Raw genomic sequence first — 21,321 nt, forward strand, 5'->3', positions numbered from 1 at the left:
GAAAAACACAACCGCCGGCTTGGCAGTAAGTGACACTGGGATTTGATGCCTTGTCTTCACTTGCTACCCTGGTGATATCCTACTTGTTCTCAGTCTACAAGAGTGAGAATACTCAAACATATCCATCTGTTATCCTGTAGGGCTTCCCGCTCACCTTCTTGGGTGATTTTGGATGCTCCGTTTCAGACATGTCCCGTGATGCTGGAGTCGGGGATTATAGAAACAATTACACAAACAAAGCAAAGGAGCACAACGCAGGCCTTATGGCCGAGGGGATGTACTCGCATGTCTTTGCTTGCAGTGCACTTAACACTTCATCTCCTGTTAAAACAGCAGAAGGGGAGTTTAATCCTGAACTATGATTATGTACAGGCCCTTGGTAGGGATGACGCACGTTTCAGACAGAAGTGAGACGCCATGCTTCAACAACTCTCCACTTACACCAAATTTCCAGTCCAAGCTAAGTTTTTGTCAGCCATGAAAGTCAGAGGTGGAATATTTTTGGCCCAGCACACTAAATAAACTCATCCATCCATCCATCCATCCATCCATCCATTATCCAAGCCGCTTATCCCAGCAGTCATTGGGCGGCAGGTGGGAAGACACCCTGGACAGGCCGCCAGGCCATCACAGGGCCGACACACACACACACACACACACACACACACACACACACACACACACACACACACACACACACACACACACACACACACACACACATGCATACCTAGGGACAAATTAGTACGGCCGATTCACCTGACCTGCATGTCTTTGGACTGCGGGAGGAAACCGGAGAACCCGGAGGGAACCCACGTCAACATGGGGAGAACATGCAAACTCCACACAGACGACGACCCAGGATGACCCCCAAGGTTGGGCTACCCTGGGGTTCGAACCCAGGATGTTCTTGCTGTGAGGCGACCGCGCTAACCACTGCGCCACCGTGCCGCCCTAAATGAACTCGTTCCTTAGATAATTTATTAGTACGGCACTGTTTCCTCAAAATATCACGTAATTTCTGTGCAATGATATGCATCTTAAATGAGTTTTTACAAAATGCAAATGTAACCAACTGGTTGGTAAAGGAGTATTAGTTTAGAATGTCTAAACATTAGTTTAGAATGTAAAGAAACTCATTTAAATCCTCGAAAATCCTCATCCTCACAATTATGGGGATGAGTATCTTCATCCTCATAATTGTGGGCATAATATGTACAGCTTGAAACTTTTCACCCGCTTGCTGGTAGGTGCAGGTGAAAGTTAGTCGGCATGTCGTTGACATTTATCCATGGTAAATCTTGCAGGCATCGTGAAAAATATGCCATTGTCAATAGCGCACACCAACAAACAGGAAACTGGTATGACCGCTGCAGTAGAAACCGGAAGTCGGTGGACTACAGTTATGCACAGGCTGTGTCTGCGGGTGGGAAGCCGGATATGGGTATGTGTCCTGGTCGCTGCACTAGCGCCTCCTCTGGTGGACCGGGGGGGGGCTGTTCAAGGGGGAGGGGGAGCTGGGGGGATAGCGTGATTCTCCCATGCGCTACGTCCCCCTGGCGAAACTCCACCCTGTCAGGTGGAAAGAAGCGGCTGGTGACTCCACATGTATCGGAGGAGGGGGTGGAGCAGTGACCGGGACGGCTCGGGAGAGTGGGGTAATTGGCTAAGTACAATTGGGGAGGAAAGGGGCAAATGAAAAAAAAATCTTAACTTCCTGTTTGCCAGTGTCCCTGTTTCTTCAAATTCACGGGCGAGCACTAGCTGGTGGTTGTGAGCTTAATTTCTATTGGCTACTGGGCCCTTCATCCGTTTCCATCTCTTCCTGTCTTCTGCATCTTCCTCTGTCACACCAGCCACCTGCATGTCCTCTCTCACCACATCCATAAACCTCCTCTTTGGCCTTCCTCTTTTCCTCTCCCCTGGCAGCTCCATATTCAGCATCCTTCTCCCAATATACCCAGCATCTCTCCTCCACACATGTCCAAACCATCTCAATCTTGTCTCTCTTATTTTGTCTCCAAACCGTCCAACCTGAGCTGTCCCTCTGATATACTCGTTCCTAATCCTGTCCTTCTTCGTTACTCCCAGTGAAAATCTTAGTATCTTCAACTCTGCCACCTCCAGCTCCGCCTCCTGTCTTTTTGTTAGTGCCACTTCTCCAGACCATATAACATAGCTGGTCTCACAACCATTTTGTAAACCTTCCCTTTAACTCTTGCTGGTACCCTTCTGTTGCAAATCACTCTTGACCCCAATTATTTAAACTCATATGCCTTCGTCACCTCTACTCCTTGCATCCTCACCATTCCACTGTCCTCCCTCTCATTCACGCATAGGTATTCTGTCTTGCTCCTACTGACTTTCATTCCTCTTCTCTCCAGTGCATACCTCCACCTCTCCAGGCTCTCCTCAACCTGCACCCTACTCTCACTACCGATCACAATGTCATCGGCAATCACAGTCCACAGAGACTCCTGGCTGATCTCGTCCGTCAACCTGTCCATCACCTTTGCAAACAAGAAAGGGCTCAGAGCCGATCCTTGATGTAATCCCACCTCTACCTTGAACCCATCTGTCTTTCCAACTGCACACCTCACCATTGTCACACTTCCCTCATACATATCCTGCACCACTCCTACATACTTCTCTGCAACCCCTGACTTCCTCATACAGTACCACACCTCCTCTCTCGGCAGCCTGTCATATGCTTTCTCTAAATCTACAAAGACACAATGTAACTCCTTCTGGTCTTCTCTATACTTCTCAGTCAACATTCTCAAAGCAAACATCACATCTGTGGTGCTCTTTCGTGGCATGAAACCATACTGCTGCTCACTGATCATCACTTTCCTCTTAACCTAGCTTCTATTACTCTTTCCCATATCTTCTTGCTGTGGCTGACAAACTTTATAACTCTGTAGTTGCTACAGTTCTGCACATCACCCTTATTTTTGAAAATCGGTACCAGCATACTTCTTCTCCACTCCTCATGCATCCTCTCACTTTAAAAGATTGTGTTAAACAATCTACACTGCTCAAAAAAATAAAGGGAACACATAAGCAATGCAATGTAGCTCCAAGTCAATCACACTTTTGAGATATCAACCTGTCCAGTTAGGAAGCAACACTGATTTGTGACTTAATTTCACCTGTTGGTAAATTGTCTAATTTCCACCTGGTGCAAATTAGACAATTTGCAAGACAACCCCTATAAAAGGAATGGATTTGCAGGTGGTGGCCACAGACCATTTGCCTGTCCTCATCTTTTCTGGCCGATCTTTGGTTAGTTTTTCATTTTGCTAGTGCCCTCACCACTAGAGGTGGCATGAGGCGGTATCTGCAACCTACAGAAGTTGCTCAGGTAGTGCAGCTCATCCAGGATGGCACATCAATGCGTGCTGTGGCAAGAAGATTTGATGTGTCTCCCAGCACAGTGTCCAGAGCATGGAGGAGGTACCAGGAGACAGGCCAGTACACCAGGAGACGTGGAGGGGGCCGCAGGAGGACAACAACCCTGCAGCAGGACCGCTATCTGGTCCTTTGTGCAAGGAGGAACAGGAGGAGCACTGCCGGAGCCCTACAAAACGACCTTCAACAGGCCACTAATGTGCAGGTTTCTGCTCAAACAGTGAGAAACAGAATGCATGAGGATGGTATGAGGGCCCGACGTCCACAATTGGGGCCTGTGCTCACAGCCCAACACCGTGCAGCCCGATTGACCTTTGCCAGAGAACATCTTGGTTGGCAGATTCGCCATTGGCGCCCTGTGCTCTTCACAGATGAGAGCAGGTTCACACTGAACACATGTGACAGACGTGAGAGAGTCTGGAGACACTGTGGAGAACGTTCTGCTGCCTGCAACATCCTCCAGCATGACCGGTTTGGCGGTGGGTCAGTGATGGTCTGGGGAGGCATATCCTTGGAGGGCCGCACAGACCTCTACGTGCTAGCCAGAGGTACCATGACTGCCATTAGGTACCGGGATGAGATCCTCAGTCCCATTGTCAGACCATATGCTGGTGCAGTGGGCCCTGGGTTCCTGCTCATGCATGACAATGCTCGTCCTCATGTGGCCAGAGTGTGTCAGCAGTTCCTGTATGTCGAGGGCATTGATGCTATGGACTGGCCTGCACGTTCCCCAGACCTGAATCCAATCGAGCACCTCTGGGACATCATGTCTCGTACCATCCGCCAACACGATGTCGCACCACAGACTGTCCAGGAGTTGACCGATGCCCTGATCCAGGTCTGGGAGGAGATCCCTCAGGAGACCATCCGTCGTCTCATCAGGAGCATGCCCAGACGTTGTAGGGAGTGCATACAGGCACGTGGAGGCCACACACACTACTGAGCCTCATTTTGAATCGTCTTGAAGAATTTCCACAGAAGTTGGATCAGCCTATGTTCTCATTTTCCACTTTGATTTTGAGTATGATTCGGAATCCAGACCTTAATGGGCTAATGATTTTGATTTCCATTGATCATTCTTAGGTTATTTTGCTCTAAACACATTCCTCTGTCTAATAAATAAAGATTTTCAGCTGAAATATTTCATTCATCGAGGTCTATATTGTGTTTTTAGGTGTTCCCTTTATTTTTTTGAGCAGTGTAGTTAAAAACTCTACTGCCATCTCTCCTAAACATCTCCATGCCTCCACAGGTATGTCATCTGGACCACTATTACTCCTCTTCATAGCTGCCCCCACTTCCTCCTTGCTAATCCATTGCACTTCCTGATTCACTGTCCCTACATCATCCAACCTTCTCTCTCTCTCTCTCTCTCTCTCTCTCTCTCTCTCTCTCTCTCTCTCTCTCTCTCTCTCTCTCTCTCTCTCTCTCTCTCTCTCTCTCTCTCTCTCTCATTTTCTTCATTCATCAGCCCTTCAAAGTACTCATTCCACCTTCTCCACACACTTTCCTCACATGTCAGCACATTTCCATCTCTATCCTTGTTGCCCTAACCTGCTGCACATCCTTCTCAGCTCGGTCCTTCTGTTTAGCCAATCAGTACAAGTCCTTTTCTCCTTCCTTAGTGTCTAACCTCTCATACAACTCACCATATGCCTTTGCCACCTCCCTCTTCACTTTACGCTGCATCTCCTTGTACTCCTGTCTACTTTCTTCATCTCTCTGCGTATCCCAATTCTTCTTTGCCAACCTCTTCCTCTGTATACTTTGCTCTACTTCCTCGTTCCACCACCAAGTCTCCTTGTCTTCCTTCCTCTGTCCTGACGACACACCAAGTGCCTTCCTGGCTGTCTCCCTCACTATTTCTGCAGTGGTTGTCCAGCCATCCGGCAACTCTTCACGACCACCCAGTGCCTGTCTTAACTCCTCCCTGAACTCCACACAACAGTCTTCCTTTGTCAACTTCCACCATTTGAACTTTGGCTCTGCTTTCACTCGCTTCCTCTTCTTGGTCTCCAAAGTCATCCTACAGACCACCATCCGATGCTGCCTAGCAACATTCTCCCCTGTCACCACCTTGCAGTCTCCAATCCTTTTCAAATTGCGCCTTCTACATAAGATATAGTCTGTGTGTGCACTTTCCTCCACTCTTATACGTCACCCTGTGTTCCTCCCTCTTCTTAAAATATGTATTCACCACAGCCATTTCCATCCTTTTCGCAAAATTCACCACCATCTTTCCTTCCACATTTCTCTCCTTGACACCATATCTACCCATCACCTCCTTGTTTTGCTTGTTGGTGTCAGAAGTGGGATAAATAAAAGCTTCGGCGTGAATTTGGAAAAGGTCTCGGTCCATTCATTTTAAAACAACAAACAAAACATGGTACCAGGCGTAAAACTACAGTGAGGTGTAAATTGTGACGAGTGACATGGACACCTTAGAACCACCGGAGAGTTTGAAACTTACCGCGAATGTCGACAGCAACTGGCACAGCTTCAAGCAGCAGTTTCAGCTGTACCTCGCGGCCATGGGACTGGAAACAAAGCCGGATACTAGGAAGGTAGCGTAACTGCTAACAATAGCAGGCCCACAAGCCGTTGAAGTGCACAATACTTTAGTGTATGAAAATGAAGATGACAAAGAGAAACTCGATAAAGTGTTAGATAAATTTGATGCTCACTGCTGTCCAAAGAAAAATGAAACATACGAGAGATATGTATTTCGTTCACGTGTGCAGCAACAACGTGAGCCTTTTGATAGCTTTCTGACTGCCCTGAAGCTAAAAGCACAGTCATGCAACTTTGCTACACTGAAAGACTTCACGATCCGGGACCGGATAGTTTTTGGAGTGGAGGATAAAAATGTCAGAGAAAGGCCACTGAGGGAAACGGGGCTAACGCTAGAAGGGGCTATTAAGATCTGCCAGGAGAGTGAGCTGTCCCAAATGCACGTGAGGGAGTTCAGCGAGATGGCGGCGGACACGGTGACCGTGAGTGACTGCGTGGTTGTTGGTGCGGTCTCAAGCCAAGGAAGAAGACGCCCACAGACAACGGGATATTCAGCTGCAAACGCTGCGGTTCACAGCACAAGCCAAGACAGTGTCTATAGCCTTTGGTAAGCAACGCTCTAACTGCCAGGAAAAGAATCATTTTGCTAAACAGTGCTTCTCAAAAAAGAAAAGAGGGGAATAAAGGAAAATCTGTAAACATTGTGGATGACACTGATCTAAGCGAGACATGTTTTTGTTTGCATAATGAACTGTGAAAATGAGCCAGAGAAAGAAATTACTGCTGTGAGAGAAGACAAATGGGTAGCACATATGCAAATAAACGGGACTTTAGTCACAATGAAACTGGGCACTGGTGCAAAAGCAAACCTGATCAGCATGTCTGACGTAAAAGAAATGAAAGATAGGCCCAAAATACAGAGAAAAGCACCTAAACTGAAAGACTACAACGGGCAGAGAGTCGAGCGTTTAGGCACATGCAAGCTGAAATTAATGGTGAAAGATAAAACACCACCTACTCTTCTCTGTTGTTGCTGAAGGACTTGAGTCACTATTGGGTGATAAAGCCTGTGAAGATTTGGGGCTGGTGAGAAGAGTGTACTGCATCAACACAGCTGTGAGCACACCAAGTGACTCCGTTGACTCCATTATACAGAACTTTGCAGATGTTTTCAATGGCTTTGGTGTATTGCCATTCACATACAAAATCCAGCTGAAAGAAAATGCACAGCTATTCATGCATGCTGCTCAAAGAGTTCCAACACCGCTAAGAGACTGCCTAAAAAAGAGCTGAACAGGATGACAATGCTTGGTGTGATAAAGAAGGTTGAGGAACCGACAGATTGGGTCAACTCCATGGTGTGCGCAAAGAAAAAGAACGGTGACCTCAGAATATGTATGGACCCAAAAGATTTAAATGAAAAACATCAAGCGTGAACACTACCAGATACCCAAGTGTGAAGAAATCACCAGTGAGACGGCAGGTGCCAGATTCTTCACAAAGCTCGATACGTCACAAGGCTTCTGGCAGCTGAAATTGGATGAAAGCAGCACCAAATACTGTACTTTTAATACACCTTTTGGCAGATATTGTTTCCTTAGGCTGCCTTTTGGAATAATTTCAGCATCAGAAATATTTCACAGAGCAATGGAGCATATCATCGAGGGGCTGGAAGGTGTCAGAGTCTATGTGGACGACATCATCGTCTGTGGTGCCACACTTCATGAACACAATGAAAGACTGAAAAAAGTGCTGGAGCGGGTACTAAAACATGGATTAAAACTCAACAAGAGCAAATGCCAGTTTGGAGCAAAAAAAATTGCTTTCCTTGGAGACAAGCTCTCTGCACAAGGTGTCCAACCTGACCAAGAAAAAGTCAATGTCATACAGGACATGCCAAGGCCCACAGACAAGACACGTGTGCTACGCATCGTGGGGATGGTTAACTTTATAGGTGAATTCATTCCTAACCTCTCTGCAAAAGCATCCTGCATCCGTGACCTCCTGCACAAAGGCACTGAGTTCAAATGGACAGCCAAACATGAGCATGAGTGGCAGAAGCTCAAAGAGACACTCACAACTGCACCTGTGCTGACATTCTTTGACCCGACAAAAAGGGTGAAAATATCGACTGATGCCTCTAAGGATGGAATTGGTGCAGTACTCTCACAGGCTGAAGGTGAGCAAATCAGTGGCCTATGCATCCAGGTCCATGACAGAGACTGAGTGTCGACATGCTCAGATAGAAAAAGAATGCCTGGGGTTAGTGTTTGGCCTAGAAAGGTTCCACGGCTACATATATGGCCTACCCACCTTCACTGTAGAGACAGACCACCGTCCACTAGTTGCCATCATCAAAAAGAACTTGAATGAGATGTCACCAAGAATTCAACGGCTAATGATGAACATGCAGCGATATGACTTTGAGCTGATCTACACACCAGGAAAGCACCTGATCCTTGTGGTGAGTCACAACGGGCCACGCTTCAACAGCACAGAGTGGCAGAAATTTGCAGAACAGTATGACTTCAAGCATGTGACAACTAGTCCTCTATATGCACAGCCAAATGGTAAAGCTGAGAAAGGCATCCACATTCTCAAACAGCTCCTGAAGAAACCTGCTGACAGCAAGTCAGATCCCTATCTCGCTCTACTCAGCTACAGAGCATCACCACTTGAGTGTGGCCTGTCACCTGCTGAGTTGCTGATGAATCGAAAGCTGCGCACCACACTGCCGAGCTACTCAAAGCAGAAGAAACATCCAAAACTGGAACAAAAGCTACAGCAACAAAAGATGAAGCAGAAGTCATTTTATGACAAGACAGCCAAGCAGCTTCCACCCCTGTCTAGTAATGATACAGTCAGGATTGAGGACCCTAATGGATGGAGTATGAAAGCCACTGTTCTTCAAGAAGTAGCTCCATGGTCATTCACTGTGAGGATGGAGGAAGGACAGATCTTCAGACACAATTGTCGAAGTCTGCTCAAAACATAAGAGCCAAATCAAAATAGTGACACCTCAGAAAACACCTCTAAAGACACAGTGGGACATGCCAGCAATCAACAGGTTTGTTCTGGTTTACTGAAGCAAACAGATGCTGCAGGTCCTGAGGTCAAAACATCTGCTGAAACATGCAGCAGACCGAGAAGGATTATTAAGAAACCAGACAGATTAATTGAAAGTATCTGAGATGTCAAAAAAGTTATTCATGTTTATTGTATTTTAAGATCTTTCATGCTGTTTATCCTTAAAGAAAGACTTGTTTATTTATTTATTAAGAAGGGAAGATGTGTTGTTTTATGTCTTTGTTAGGAACTGCTTTACCCAGAATCCTATATGTTATGTTGCAGGCTAGTGATGTGCTGAGGTCAGAGGTCAGGACGTATGAACATGGAGTCTGGCTTGTGGGATAAATAAAAGCTTTGGCGTGAATTTGGAAAAGGTCTCGGTCCATTCATTTAAAACAACTAACAAGACAGCTTTATTGAAGCAACAGTAAATAAACCAGACACTGGTCTGAACAGTTATCTGACCATGAAAAGTTAGCGTGGTTTTCAGAGTTTAAAGTAGCGCAAATTGGTCGATAGTTGGCTATTTGCAACATCATGTTAGGGGTGGCACGGCGGCCCAGTGGTTACCACTGTTGCCTCACAGCAAGAAGGTTCGAACCCCAGGCCGTTCCGGGTCCCTTCTATGTGGCGTTTGCATGTTCCCCCTGTGTCTGTGTGGGTTTCCCCCGGGTGCTCCGGTTTCCTCCCACCATCAAAAAGACATGCATGTTAGGGTTAATACTCCTGGCTGTGCCCCTGAGCAAGGCAATGGAAAGAAGAACTGGAGTTGGTCCCCGGGCACTGCTGCTCCTATACAATAGGATGGGTTAAATGCAGAGAACAAATTCGTTGTAAGAATACAATGTCGAATAAAGTGGCTTTCATGTTTGTAATGGCTGTAAAAGGCCAGCACACACTGGTATCGAGACGTCTGTTCACTATAAACTCCCACACATAGGAAGGGGTCTGACCTTGAGTCAATGCACACCTACCTGACAAGCAACGACACTGCTGTTCAGTATCGGCCTTCCTCCAGACTCATGTTTTCTATGGGAGAAAGTTGGTTGCTGGTTTTGCAGAGCAGTGCAAAATACAGCGCCTTTCATATTTGCCAAGCCTTGTGCATCCTGTTTGTGGTGCAGCAGCACTTGACGCAATTATTTCTGTATTTCTGTATCCAGCACTGCCCTGGAAAACCGACATGGTTTTATAGAGGAGGGGTTTGATATTGACCCTGAGTATCCAAAGGAGTTGAATCAAGTGCAACTGGACTTGGTATATATCCGTGAAGACGTTTGGCCTCTCATCCAAGAGGCTTCCTCAGTTCGTGCCTTTCTGACTAGACCAAGCTAGTCTGACTGGCTGGTGATGAGACTTAGAATTTATCCTCTTTGGAGTCGTTGTCATAGCTATAGCTACCCTGTGAGCAGGATAAGCGGTTTGGATAATGGATGGATGGGTTTGCTATTGAAATGAACACCGGAATTCTGCTTCCAGTGTGGGAAGATGACGACACAAATTCACGTTTGAAAGCGGCCTCACCAAGTACAGCTGTGGGAAGATGGTTGCACGAATTCACGTTTGCGGCGGCCTCACCCAGTATCGTCCATGCAGTGTCTTTGTCCACGTCTGTGACAGGAGAAAACTGGATTTTCAAAGACTCCCATGAGGTGATAGATGCAAAGTTGCTGACGGTTCTCTCGCGCATCTTTTCTGGCTCTGTCCCCATTTACACAAATGTTGGTGTGAAATATTCCAGTGGTTCTCCGGAGTCTATGAAAGGGACATTCTTCCTGATCCAGAACTGGCACTCTTTGGATGCTCAGAGATTGTTTTAAGCTGTACACCTGAGGAACAATCGAAACTGATGGCTGGCATGGTAGCTGCCAAAAAAATGATCCTAACAGATTGGAAATCACCTACACCCCCCCCCCCCCCCGCTTTTAGAAATGGCTCAATGAAATGATCATAATCATACAGATGGAGAGAATACGTTTCCATAAATCTAAAGCACCCATTAGATTCTTGAGCATATGGGGTCCATTCATTGACTTTCGCAAAGAAACCGGCACTCTTTACCTTTAATCTGTAGTCTTGTAATACCTGTGTAATTTCTTGAAAACTGCTGTGAACCAAGTCATATTATACCTATATATATATGTGTGTGTGTGTGTGTGTGTGTGTGTGTGTGTGTGTGTGTGTGTGTGTGTGTGTGTGTGTGTGTGTGTGTGTGTGTGTGTGTGTGTGTGTGTGAAAAGAGACTAGACCTACTTGGTATAGGCTCCTCTCGGATGTTTTTGCTGCTCAAGAATATAGACATGTTGCTGCTGTATGCAAGAGTCAAAAGATGTGGGATACTTGGTGAGGACAACTGTAATGTGGAGGAGTTTGAAGTGGGAAAGAGCAAGCAAAGTGCCTACACTGCATGGGAAATCATGATACGGGGTTAGCACATTGTCCAAAAGGAATGAAGTAGGAGAAAGTGAATAAAATGAGAGCAGAAAAGAGATTGTCGTATGCCGAAGCTACTATAATAGATTGGAGAGAAAGGACGAGAACAACGTCGTGAATGGGATCACTCTGGGCGGACTATGTCGATACTCAGTATTGTGTGACGTTCCTACATTCCAGAAGATGGCGGTAATGCGACTTTTATGGACGCCAACAGCGATAAATTCTCACTGAAGAAGGGGGGGGGGGAGGACGAAGAAGAAAAAGAGGCGGAGGAGGAGGAGAAGAAGAAGAAATACATATTATTGACAGTCGGTCTCTTTTCCCGGCAGTGACGTCATACACACGAACCCCAGCCTCTTTAAATCGTGGGCCGTCGGCGCGCCAAAGTTTCGTTGCACAGACATTTAGCAATGGCGCCCAAGTCAGGTAAGCTTGTGGGCGTCTCATGTACGCTCACGACACTGGTGAGATATCACAACCTTTAAGGAGTGCGTGCAAAAGTATCGGAGAAATATGAATTAATTCTGCCCTTTGCAGTGATTTGCAGGGGCACGGTTGTGAAATGGTCCCGTCATTGAGCTCTGCGTTTATTTGTCATGCTGGTCTTGCTGTTGTTTGGGGAGTCGTCTAGTGCTCGTGGGATCTGATAGCGAACCTAAAATCGGCTGCCAGTAATTTTATGTTAAAATATACTTATATATATATATATATATATATATAGGAAACATTTGGGTCACGCTATAATAATCGTGTCGAGGGTTGTCCACATACCTCTTGACCGTGTTTTGATCTGTGAAATGCATTGTAACAGGTCGTCGTGGGTCGAAGCGCAAGGCGGAGGCAAAGGAGAAGAAAGAGGTGGTGGAGGAGAAAAAGGCGAAGGAGGACGTGGGGGAGAATGACTGTGAAGGCCAACGGGTGGTCATTGAGCACTGGTGAGTCTATAAGAAGCTTCAGATTAACTGCTAGTTAAGCTTTTCAGTGGTATAGACGGGTTTCCTGTTTGCAAACGTTACTGGGTGCGTGCGCAGCCAGGGGGCAAACCCGCTTTGGTAGCTCTCAAAAGATTACACTGGTCTACAAAAATATAGTTGTTGTTTTTTTTCTTGCATGGACTTTGGAAACCGTTTTTGGCTAACTTTGGGCTGCTGAATCCAAATCTGAGCTCAGATTTGCTCTATCACATCAAGTTTTTGTGCTATCTGTATGCTCCTTATTCAGGATTTTACAAAAGTTGACCATCTAGTCTGGCAATCTTGGTGGGGATAAAAATGACCCCTATTCATTTCCTAAGCAATTTCATGCTAGGCTGAGTGTTTATTTATTCATTGTAATCATTTTTGCATCTATCGATCTTCTAATGCAATAGTGTTTTTTTAACTTCGAGTGTAAAAGTGCTGTTTTCTCAAAAATACTGATTTTTCATAGTTCAAAAACCTGATGTGATAGGCAAAAACTAATGCCAGATTTGGATTCAGCACCCAAAAGTTAGCTATAATCCGTTGAAAAACCCCATGCAAGAAACATTGTGTTGACCAGTGTTATAATCAAAGGTTGTAATCATCGTAGATTTCGCATTGTTTGTAAGTTCTTGTTCACTCAATAATAAGATATCAGAGATGGATCTTTTTTTATTTGTCTTTCATTTGTATATTAATATAATTTGCAAAATGTTAGCTAGCAATAGTTAGGCTATTTAACGCTAGTTATCGGTCTCTGAATGAAATTACCCCACTAAGTTAATCAAATAATTTTTTTGCTGAAAAGAGCCAGCCAAATCTCAGAAACCTTTATGGGTTGCTGGCATTTAGGAATTTTGCTCATCTTACCTGATTGATTATTGAGCCTGTTTATCCACTTGCTATTTGATCATATCAGGAGCTTGGTGGTAACGTCAAAAGGCTAACTAAATCAAAGTAAAAATGTTTACGACAGGCTACTTTACGACCTTCCACGTTTGAATAAAGTTTGACAGCTACTGTAAACATACTGTGCATGATGCGCATGACAGCTAGCAAGGTCTGGGACAGTGAAGAAATGGCTGGCACAGATTACATCAGAAGCCTGAGTAGCTTGGACCGCACCAGTTACAATAATAAATTAGTTCTCAGTAATGGTGAGAAATTACCGAATCCCTACGCTATCCCAGACAACGAATGAGTTTTAAATATGTCCAAGTGGCCAGCAATTGTATGGCCCGATATATACACCTATCTCATTGAGAAGCCCAGTGTTTATACCAAGGAAAATCTGCAAGCATACAAATCCCTAGGTGCATATAATTACGTACTTTGTGGTCGTGTGCAAGAGGTAAAGTTTTATTATGCGGGATCGGAGTTTTGCATTTTGAGGGCAGGTGTCCTACCTAGCCAAAGACGGGGCCAAAAGACTAAAACTTCTGATGCCTGGGTTTACGTGCATAAGGACCTTGGATATGTTCTAACAGCGAACTGCACATGGATGGCAGGGTAGGTATCACACAGCAGATAATTTGAGATCATTATCTCACCCACTTTTATTAATAAGTTATCCATCGCTCCAGCCTCGCCTCTTGTTGCAGTCATGCTGCAGCCATCAGATGGAGATGCACTGAGGAGGAGGTTGCCTGCACTTCCAAAACAAATAAGTGGAAGGATGTGTGGAGAAAGAATGTGGAGCCACAAAAATTGAAGTAGATCAACTTCAGCCGGCCAAAAAGACAACTCACTAACTTGCTGAGGGTCCATCACGCACCAACACCTCAAAATATACCAGGTAGATAAGAGCGAACTGGCTGCACAAGTGATGCGTAACACGTTGATTCTTGATGAAGTAGCTAGTTGTGTGCAGACACTTGATTGTCAATGAGAAGCGGAAAAATGAAATAAGCTACAATTATGATCACACAGTGATACGCGCCTTGGCATTCAGAACTTTCTCAGACTTGGAGCACAAAAAAGAAATATTGATAATTGCTTATCAGCCATACCGCTACTTAAGAGTCATTTGTAATTTAACCCATTTATTAGCAGCCAAGTACTATCCTAATTCCACACTAATCCCTTTGATCCCAATTTTTAATTCAGCAGATAAATAAGTTTGTTCCAAACAATACTTAGTCTGAGATGTACTAATGGTGACATGCACTGAGAGTTTTACCTGTGAATTAATAATCCATCTTTTGTTTACATTCTATTTCATACATTGTAGTAACCTATAATGTAGCATTCTAGCAGCCTATAATGTATAATAATTTCATTAATCTGTTGGCAGAACTAAATTATGAACAATAAAATAATAGCATTATTGTAAAATTAGTGTGATACTGCTTACATACTGTACATTTCTTCCTACACACAGCAATTACAACTGAAGATCTCCAGGCCCTCAAAAACATGTCCAACACAGCCGCAGACTCAGACACATCATCGGAAACAGAATATGAACTCCCTGAGCCCTTGACAGCTATGTATGACCCATCTGCCAGGGACCTGTTGTCAGCTGACCTTAAAGAGAAGTGCAAAACCAGCTATAGCAAAATGAGAAGGCAATGCACAACTAACTGACTGGAACACCTGCAGGATGTGACAAAAGAGCAGGCAAAGTGCACAACATGGAACATACTCAGTGGGATGTATAACGGGCAGTAGCTTTAACAGGGTTGTCACATGGAAGGACACCTCAGCTGGAAAGCGTTGTTAAACAGCTAATGCAATATGAATCCACAGATCTCACTGTTCCAGCTGTCATTTGGGGAAGACAAATGGAAGATACTGCACGCCTTTCGGACCATCGGGATCCCAATCCGCCCTTTTAATAGCCTGAATCCATAATTTCCTTCTATTCCTTGCAAATGCATGTGACCCCTTTGGAATGTTGAACCTTTTCCACCCATCCTTTTGGCGGTTCGTGCAGTTTATTGCACAACAACTGCGTGTCATCTCTAATGTATCTGAGCTCTATCTTGGTTAAAATCTAAGCGCTGTAGCTGCTTTCTGCCCCCTAGTTGCGCACGCATCTCTGTGATGACGTTGCACAGAAACCCTCCTATCGGGAATAAATCCAATGTCAATTCTTTTTCCTGTTTTCACTCGGCTATTGAAGATCGGGTCATGATCCCCAAGGTTTCTGCAGTCCAACTGGTGGGGTAAAACAATCAGACATTGGGGATTATGAGTGTATCTGAAAAGATGCTATAGGTGATTGAGAACAGGTAAAAGATGACTTTTTGATATTTGTAATAGCTATGGTAAGCTTAAGTGACCAAATGGAAGGTCACACATTGGGCCAAGCATGACACATCCCATGCAAATGATCCGTTGATTTTTTTTCCTTTGCAGCAAGAGCTGACAGGTGTATGGGCGTAATGCTCAGGGGGTGAAATCTGCTCTCCTGGCAGCCCATCCTGAGCTGAATGTGGTTCTGAACCCTGAGAAGCCCCGCAGGAACAGCTTTGAGATCACTCTGGTGGAAGGAGAGAAAGGTGAGGAGGATAAGTGCCCAATTGCCACTTGTTTCTTGGCAGAGGTAGTTTGTGGCTCTCCGGTTGCTAAGGTGTGCTCGGAGGACCGCTACCCACCTACCTTCAAGTTGCACGCAGTAACAAGCTACGCAGCACCTTGCTGTCACAGCCTGCTGTTTACCTCAACCCTGTAAATCGTTACAAAGGAAATGCATGTTTCTTTTGTTGCTCTTAATAAACACACATAGCTAATCATTATAAATGACCCCACCCATGCACTAAAATACATCTTCAGCCTCTCTGTGCTTGAAAACATCTAGAGTGTAAAATGGAGCTGGAACGTCGAACCCTGTTTAGGGCAGGTTTGTCAAGTCAATTTTATTTGTATAGCTCATTGTTGGCAAATTACAAATTTGCCTCTGGGCTCTACAGCAACACAACATCCTGTCGTTAGACCCTCACATCGGATAAGGAACAACTCCCTAAATGGAGTATGAACAAAATCATATATGATATTTTTGACCAAATACCTGTATCGATATTTTGATGATATTGTAGAGATGACTATTGGTCCTCCCGCTAAATATTTACACGATAACATTTTTGGTAAACACTCATTGGTAATGTCTTTATGCATGCTCAATAATCCAAGTGAGGAAATCGCAGAAAGTTTGAATCAGTTCATCCGGACACGTTTATCGAGAGAAACGTTTCATCACTCGTCTAAGTGACCTCTTCAGTCTCAGACTGCAAGTATCCCCACCCTTTTGAACAATACAGTGGCATAGCGATTGAATTCATATGCAAATTGTCATGACCATTAACTAGAGTTACAATGGCCATGTGTACTATTCACAGAGGATTGGGGAATAGTTGCAATCACAGCATTGTAAGATGGTGACAGATATATTCTTATGTCATCACCCCACCCCCCACCCCCCACGTGAAAAATTACAGATTAGCCATTTTAGACTGAAATTGCAATTGGTGATTGTTGATGTTTGCCATAAACCAATGCATACTGATCTCTTGGAACTCTAGCTCAGCATGTTGTACCCACTGCTATGAACCTTGGGAGTTATCTTAGCTCAGAGTCACACTCAAGTCCCATGTTAAAAGGCTAGTTCAGTCATGTTTCTTCCACTTGAGAAATAACTCTAGAATTATGTTGTTTTTTTTTATCACTTCAAATAGTTACTCATGCTTTTACTGCTGCTCATCTGGATTATTTTAATGCCGTGTTTACAAGCCTTGGCCAAAACATGATTGCATGGCTTCAGTGTCCAAAAACGCAGCCGCCAGACTTTTAATCAAATCACAAAAGCGTGATCATATCTCCCCTATTTTGGTTTCCCTTCACTGGCTGCCTGTCCGCTTTTGAATTGATTTTAAAAATTTGAGTTTTAACTCTTATGGCCCTGCATGTTATGGCACCGAGCTACCTAGCTGAACTTTTAAATCATTATTCACCAGCCCATAACTTGAGATCCTCTTATTAAAAACCTGTTGGCGATTCCCTGGTCTAGGCTGAAGACTAAAGATGGCAGGGCTTTTGCTGTTCGGGCCCCAACCCTTTGGAATAGTTTACCTGAGGATCTTAGACTAGAAAACTCACTGCCTTCTTTAAAGGTGTCTCTTAACACTTACTTTTACCATATGGCTTTTTCTTAATTATTTTATCTGTTACTTATTTTATCCATTAATTGTTTTACCCCTACTGTTTAATTTGTTAAACTGATTTTGTATTTGATTGTCTTCTTGCTTTTTGTCACTGTGAAGCACATTGTAATGGTAGATTTTTAAGATGCTATATAAAGAATATTATAATATGATGTCCAGTCCGCGGTGGCATAGCGGTCTAAGCATCGGCTTGGTGTCGATGCAGTTTCCCACTGGGGACTGGGGTTCGCGCCCCGGTCTCGTCAGATCCGACTATGGCCGGACTCGATGAAGCAGCAATCATTGGCAACGCTGTCTTCGGGAGGGGGGCGGAGTCGGCTTGTGTTCGTCATGTGAATGCGTCTCTGTGTGTGTCGGAAAAACAGTGGTTCGGCTTGGATTCGCCTTGTCACGAAAGTGGGGAGGCGTCTCCTTCGAGACTGCCGGCCGGAGAGATGCAGTTGGCGAACGCATGCAATACGAGGGTGGGTTTTTGAATTAAAATAGGGATCAATTGGCCACTAAATCGGGAGAAAAAAGGGAAAAATCAGAAATAAATTAAAAAAAAAAAAAGATGTCCAAACAGGTAAAGACAAATAATAGAACAGCTATAACAGTCTGAGTTCAGAAAATTGCATCTCTTCACTGTAATGCAGCCTTTACAAGCAGGAAAAGACAATACTTGTCATATGATGAGAGTCCGACATCCAAAATTCCAGATAATATCTAGTCTTACATCACGATGTTGATATAATATCGATATAATGCCCAGCCCTAACCCGGCTATAACTTTTACTTGTACCTAGTTTGCCTCATTACAGCCAACTTCAGCATAAGAAGCTGAAGAGGCTAATCCATGCTAGGGCTGCAAAATGGCCCCGCTAAAGGGAGAACTCGCCATAGATCTCCCTGTACATCTTACTCCTCGTTTCAAAGAATAGTCTACAGCATGTGTTACTGGGGATCAAATGTATTTCACATGCTTTCAAAATGCTGCTGCAAGAGATCTCCTAATTTGGTGTCTGTCCATTGTTCAGTTTAATCAGTCAAAGCAGCTGTGATTTCCTTGGTCTATCTTTTTACCTATTTGAAAAAAGCTTCAGGAGAACATTCTCAGTACTATTCACTTTGTCTGTTTCTCATAACTGATTTCTTCTAAACCTCTTCCATGCAGAAATTGTCCTCTGGACGGGAATAAAGAAAGGGCCACCTCGCAAGATGAAGTTCCCAGAGCCTGATGTCGTGGTTACTGCACTGGAGGAGGCTCTGAAGACAGAATAGAAAAACAGATGCTTGAAAAAGGTTTATCATTTTTACTTTACAAATAGGTTTGTACATATGAACGTTTTTATCTGTTTGGATGTGCAGCCTAGAAATCCCACCAGACATGACAACATTTTAAAGTAGAAGAAAAGCAGGAATAGAAAAGATTGAAGATAATTTGTCAGAATCTGAGTCTTGGAATATCTTAATAGGCAAGCATGTCAAGGAAGTAGGATATTTTCTTTCCAGAAAAACAGTAGAGCATCGGTGTGAATCGACAGTTCTGATTATAGGACAAAATATGCATCAAAGAAGGTCTCTACAGTTTTCTTGGTGTAGTTTGAATTTTCTCATTTAGCAGACACTTCCAGAGGTAGAAGGAAAAGGGCAAGCAGGAGTACACGTTGACAGGAGTTTGTTGGTACAGTTCTTTGGAACAGCTCAGAAAGTCAATAGCAAGTCTTGAACTTAATAGCAGCAACTGGGAGCCAATATAAGAATACAAAGAGGCAGTCCGCGGTGGTGTAGCGGTCTAAGCATCGGCTTTGTGTCGATGCAGTTGCCCACTGGGGACTGGGGTTCGCGCCCCGGTCTCGTCAGATCCGACTATGGCCGGACTCGATGAAGCAGCAATCATTGGCAACGCTGTCTTCGGGAGGGGGGCTGAGTCGGCTTGTGTTCATCCCATGAATGCGTCTCTGTGTGTGTCGGAAAAAAACAGCGGTTCGGCCTGGAGTCGCCTTGTCACGAAAGTGGGGAGGCGGTCTCCTTCGAGACTGCCGGCCGGAGTGATGCAGTTGGCGAACGCATGCAGTACGAGGGTGGGTGTTTGAATTAAAATAGGGATCGATTGGCCACTAAATTGGGAGAAAAAAGGGAAAAATCAGAAATAAATTTATTAAAAAAAAAGAATACAAAGAGGCAAGACGTGTTCACATCTTGGCAGGATGCAAACAAAGCACACAGATTCTTTGTAGCAGTTGCATTGCTTGAACTGGAAACCAGTGAGAAATACATTGAAATTGTGTATCTGGGAGATATATATATATATAGGGCATGGTCCAGAAGTTGTGCAGCATGCTGTGTTAAGTATGACCGGGTCTTGGAGTTAATTTAACAGTCAAAGTAACATGAACAGCAATGACCATATTGAAGGTTTACATAGTAAAACTATTTTTATTTGATTTTATGTAAATAAGTTAGTTGTGTGGTGATTTCATGCAGAGCAAGGAACTTCATTATAACTAATACCAAGTTTTGTCATGGTTCACATTGCTTGTAAATAAAATGAAAGATTGGTTTTATTATTTGGAAAATGTAAGAATCCACACTTTCTTTCATATTCACAGCAAGCCATTATCTCCACAAATGGGCAAACAGAAACCATATGTATCAATGATTGATCAGATTTTTCAAAACTATTACATTAATTTGTTCATCCAACTAAAGCTAAAACTATTGCCTCTGACTAATGGATCAGTCAAACCTTACGAGACCAGCCAAGTGCTCTGCAAATAGCAAATTATTTTGTCAGTATATGCCCCAGTTTAAATGATCGTGTCCTGATTTCTCTTTTCTGATTTTTGTACAGTCAGATATCCAGACGTTTGTAGCCGATGGATGCAGAATGATGAGAAGTGACCAATGGGGATGTTCCCAGTCTCTCCTCTGATTACCCAAGCTCCAAGTGCACAACATATGGATATGTGGACATCTAGCGGTGGCTCTCCAGTAATACGTCAAACAAATTCCTTTCAGCTGCAGCTGTCTTTTCCGTTTATCTACTTTTATTGTATCTTTTATTGTTGTTCGTTCAATAAAGTGATTTTTTTTACATGAATTTCAGCTGTTGGGATTGAAGTTATGATTATAGTTAAGCTATACTCTATGAGCCGTTTACTGCATGAGGTTTCAATTTCCACCCATTTCTTATTACCCTTAAATGAAAAAAAAGTTAGAATAAGAACTAGAAATAGTTTTGCTAAATTGAAAATACACCTGCAGGTCTGAAACATTACTTACCTGAACATGTTTAGTGTTCCATACACTGATGACAACCTGCTCTGCCAACAGATAAGAGATTTGTTTGTCTAAATTGAGTATATGTTTAGGAGGTTTTTAGTGTTGAATCGTCATTAGATTTTTTTCCTTTTCTTTTTTTTTTGGAGGGGGCTGTAGAGGAGCTCAAGTAGGAGTCGTGACAACTTTCTCTTTCGTCTACACAACGTGCACCATTTATTCCTTCCACCGTTACAACAACAACAAAAACCCCGCAGCGGAAGTGTGTCACTGTAAACCCGAACCGAGAAAACAGCAGCTGTAAACTAACGTTCCTACTAGCTCAATAAGGGGAATTATGTATCCCCCATAACCACTACAGGGCTAGTCTGAATGCGGTCGGGATTAGTTGGCTGCTGCGTCCTGTTGGCGGTGACCCGGCCTATCTTTACCAGATGCTGATCTTTTTCCAGATCCAGACTGAAGGAAAAAAAAGTAGATTAACAATTCAACATGCACCTCCTTTATACTTT

At 44.0% G+C, this 21,321-nt stretch overlaps 1 protein-coding gene across 2 annotated transcripts; it reads left to right on the forward strand.

Annotated features, from left to right (window-relative positions):
- The first annotated feature begins 11,760 nt into the window (after positions 1–11,760).
- selenoh (selenoprotein H) lies at positions 11,761–20,624 on the forward strand. 2 transcript variants are annotated; one of them, XM_056291826.1, is made up of 5 exons: positions 11,761–11,853; positions 12,239–12,362; positions 15,747–15,889; positions 18,702–18,855; positions 20,382–20,624. In XM_056291826.1, exons 1-4 carry the CDS (start codon positions 11,838–11,840, stop codon positions 18,806–18,808), a joined length of 390 nt encoding a protein of 129 aa, XP_056147801.1. In that variant the 5' UTR covers positions 11,761–11,837; the 3' UTR covers positions 18,809–18,855; positions 20,382–20,624. The 2 variants fall into 2 exon arrangements, with proteins under 2 accessions (XP_056147801.1, XP_056147792.1); XM_056291817.1 differs by having other exon boundaries at positions 18,702–18,829.
- The last annotated feature ends 697 nt before the right edge of the window (positions 20,625–21,321 follow it).

This window comes from Lampris incognitus, chromosome 1 (assembly GCF_029633865.1).
Source record: "Lampris incognitus isolate fLamInc1 chromosome 1, fLamInc1.hap2, whole genome shotgun sequence".
Taxonomy (NCBI): domain Eukaryota; kingdom Metazoa; phylum Chordata; class Actinopteri; order Lampriformes; family Lampridae; genus Lampris; species Lampris incognitus.